The sequence below is a fragment of the Oncorhynchus keta genome, chromosome 16 (assembly GCF_023373465.1).
Source record: "Oncorhynchus keta strain PuntledgeMale-10-30-2019 chromosome 16, Oket_V2, whole genome shotgun sequence".
NCBI lineage: Eukaryota > Metazoa > Chordata > Actinopteri > Salmoniformes > Salmonidae > Oncorhynchus > Oncorhynchus keta.
The window spans coordinates 19,937,574-19,941,466 of NC_068436.1; the positions used below are offsets into that span (position 1 = coordinate 19,937,574).

General features: G+C 46.6%; 1 protein-coding gene across 1 annotated transcript in view; it reads left to right on the forward strand.

The window, feature by feature from the left end:
- Window positions 1-3,246: 3,246 nt before the first annotated feature.
- Window positions 3,247-3,893, forward strand: part of LOC127907896 (sodium channel and clathrin linker 1-like) — a 40,057-nt gene continuing 39,410 nt past the window's right edge. Inside the window, exon 1 of the mRNA XM_052464360.1 lies at window positions 3,247-3,630. Coding sequence (XP_052320320.1) covers window positions 3,247-3,630 — 384 coding nt within the window. The remainder of the gene's footprint in view (window positions 3,631-3,893) is intronic.

The window sequence follows — 3,893 nt, forward strand, 5'->3', positions numbered from 1 at the left end:
GAGAGGCAGGAGACATGTCTTTTTTCCTTCCGTAGTAGTCTCAGGGGGAAAGAGGTATGTACTTGCTGGCACAGGTCTCAGTTGTACAGAGAGAGAGGTGATGGGGATAGCAGAGGAGCAAAGACAAGATGGGAACAGTACAAAACATGAACAGAATACTGAAGAACACTGTAGGTAGCAGACAAACAGAACACTGTAGGTAGCAGACAAACAGCACCCAGGTTCAAGAACAAGAACCTTACACTTATTCAAGGTCTACAACACAGAAGACAAAATATTCCAGAAGTCCTCAGCGTAAAGATTGCAAGGATTCCAGAATTCCTGATATAGATTATATGAATTCTTGAATGCCAAATATATATAGATTATATGGATTCTAGAATGACTGAATCTATATACTATATGAATTCTAGAATGCCTGAAACGATATACTATATGAATTATAGAATGCCTGAAACGATATACTATATGAATTATAGAATGCCTGAAACTATATACTATATAAATTCTAGAATACCTGAAACTATATATTTTTATAGAATGCCTGAAACTATATACTATATAAATTCTAGAATACCTGAAACTGATACTATATAAATTCTAGAATACCTGCAGATATGTGAGAGCAGAATCCTGGCTCTGCCTATGATTATAGAATGCCTGAAACTAAAATGGCCACCCTGAAACTATATACAGAACTACAGATCACCTGAAACTATATACTATATGAATTATAGAATGCCTGAAACTATATACTATATAACTGAGAATACCTGAAACTAAGTCCCAGAAGCAAGGGGAGATATGTCAGAACCCTTGATCACTAAAATCCACCCCTGTCAGAACTACAGATCACAAAATGGGTCTAAAGTCCCAGAAGCAAGGGGATTTTTCAGAACCCTTTATCTGGGAGCCGACCCACAGATAAAGGGTCAAGAAAACCAGGAAGAGAGAGAGAGTGCTGGAAGGATCTATGAACAATAGAGAAAGAGACTATAGAGATTGGCTGGATTTACCCGTGTATGAGCTGGATTGTTTGGACTTACCTGTTGGCATTTGGACCTGGACCTACCGAGAAACTCGATTAGTGTACCGAACCCTGCTATCCTTGACCTCGCCTACGGCCTGGGTGGACCAGGACAGAGAAACAAACACACAGGTACTGTCCTGTTAGAACGAACTCTCATTCTTGGGTGATTTGGTGACAGTTTACCACTTAATTTGTGACAAACGATCCTAACCTTGAAGAGGTTTGCCACGTGGTGGAGAATGCGAGGCATGGACTAACCATACCACTGGTGGGGGTAGAATAAAAAGAAAAATGTTCAGTTAGCACTCCAAAGGGGAGTCAGGTTTTTTTGTGTTTTTGGTTAGGACAGTTTCTCAGGAAAATGAGTATGGAGGGAGTCATACAGGCCCCTGTTACAAACGGCGGCCGCCCCAACAAGAGGCAACTAGAGCTCAACAAATAGTTCATCAGGATGCAATGCGAATGTATCAGGACACGTTACAGATCCAGCACCGCATCAACCAGCTGCTCACAGAAGAGCAAGAGAGAAACACCTGGGAGTTAAGAGAAGGCCTAAAGGGGCTAGCGGACCAAATTGGGGCTCAATTACCAGCTGCAAATACCCATAGAGGAGGGCCAATCATTTTCTTTAAAATGACAGCACAGGATGATGTGGAAGTATCTTACCACCTTCGAAAGGACGGCAGTGAGGGAGAAGTGAAAGAAGAATGGCAGGGCTTGGCACCATACCTGGTAGGACGCCTGCAAAAGCGTATTTTGACCTGGAGTTGAAAGATGCACAGGATTACGATAAACTAAAGGACACATCCGGGACTAGACCTGGGAGTGACCGATACCGTGAGGGCACACCACTTCCACCAGTGGTCCTACCGACCAGACAACCCCACGAACACAGATGTTCGACTTAATTTACCTGGCACGGAAATGGCTGGGCACCAGAGACCCGGTTATCCGCCGAGATTGTCGAGACCATCTTACTCAACCAGTTTCAGCGAGGTCTACTTTCCGCCGACCATCTCGTGGGCCTGGTTGAACGGCATTGCGGGGCAGGAACAGCTGAGCAGGCACAGGGAGGAAATATTCCCGTTCCCCCAGGCCTGGGCGAACCAGCGGACATGGTAAGGCTGTCCCAACATATGGAGGGGGAAGAGAGGCAGCGTGGGGCCATGAGGAAAGAATCATAATCAGGCGAGACACTAAGGGAAAAAATGGAAGGAATTAGTGCTCTTGTTCACCAGGGGTAGGGGGTTCCAAAGGAGATCCTTGCCGAATCAGTGGACTTCTATGTCCCGCCTTATGGTGGACCTTGTAAACTGTGGCAGGTGAAACAGTTGAGGACATCGGTTTACCATCTCAGACGGACGGGCAGGTTGAGAGATATTCAACCGGACCCTGAAGACAATGCTCAGGAAGGTAATCGATAAGGATGGGAAAACTGGGATTACATGTTGCCCATTATCTGATGTTTGCCATTAGAGAGTTCCTCCAAGCCTCGCTGGGTTTTCTCCCTTTGAGCTGGTATATGGGAGGCATCCCGGGGAATCTTAGACATCGCCCGGGAAACCTGGGAGCACCAATCCACCCCGTATACTAGTGTCATAGAGCACGTCACGGCAATGCAAGACAGGATAGCCACAGTCATGCCCATCGTCAGAGAGCACATGAGACAAACACAAGAACACCAGCGGCACACTTATAACCGGCAGGCTACCCTGAGGGAATTTCAACCGGGAGATAAGGTGTTAGTGCTAAGAGATAAGGTGTTAGTGCTTAGTGTAAACTACTAGCCACATGGAAAGGACCATATGAAGTACTGGAGAGAATAGGAGAAGTCAATTATCGGATCCGACAGCCAGGGCGACGGCCCCAGGAACAGATTTATCACATAAACCTGTTAAAAGCATGGAGAGAGAGAGAAACACTACCCCACACACATTCAGGAGACAGCCGAAGTAAATATTTCACCCACTCTGTCACCAGCGCAAGTACAGCAAGTAAAGACCCTGATCCAGAAAAACAGAGATGTGTTTTCAGAGGTACCTGGCCGAACTGAGGTTACGGCTCAAGATATCGTTTCCCTACTAGGGAGAAAAGTGAGCATGAGGCCATATCGGGTACCCGAGGCTCGACAGGCTGCGATTAGAGCAGAGACTGAGAAAATGTTGACAGCTGGAGTGGTTGAAGAGTCACATAGTGAGTGGTCTAGCCCAATTGTGATGGTCTCCAAGCCCGATGGGTCTTTGCGGTTCTGTAACGACTTTCGGAAGGTAAATGAAATCTCCAAGTTTGATGCCTACCCCGTGCTCCGAGTAGATGAACTACTGGAGAAAATTGGTAATGCTCGGTACATTACGACCCTTGATCTGACAAAAGGGTACTGGCAAATTCCTCTGACCCCCAGGGCCAAAGAAAATACAGCCTTTGCAACACCTGACGGTTTGTTTCAATACACCGTCATGCCATTCGGCTTACACGGGGCCCCAGCCACCTTTCAACGGCTCATGGACAAAGTCCTAAAACCGCACAAAGCATACGCCGCAGCTTATTTAGATGACGTGGGGATCTACAGCCCAGATTGGGAATCCCACGGTACAGGCAGTGTTAGACGCCCTTAGAAAGGCTGGGCTCACGGCAAACCCTGCCAAGTGTTATGTGGGGTTAGAGGAAACAGAGTATCTGGGATACACTGTGGGAAGAGGGTTAATCAAACCCCAACGTAAGAAGGTGAAGGCAATTAGAGAATGGCCGAAACCAGTAAATAAGAAGCAGGTTCGAGCCTTCCTAGGGCTGACCGGTTACTACCGGAAGTTCATCCCAAGTTATGCCACAGTGGCCGCCCCACTTATCGACATGACTTGAGCCA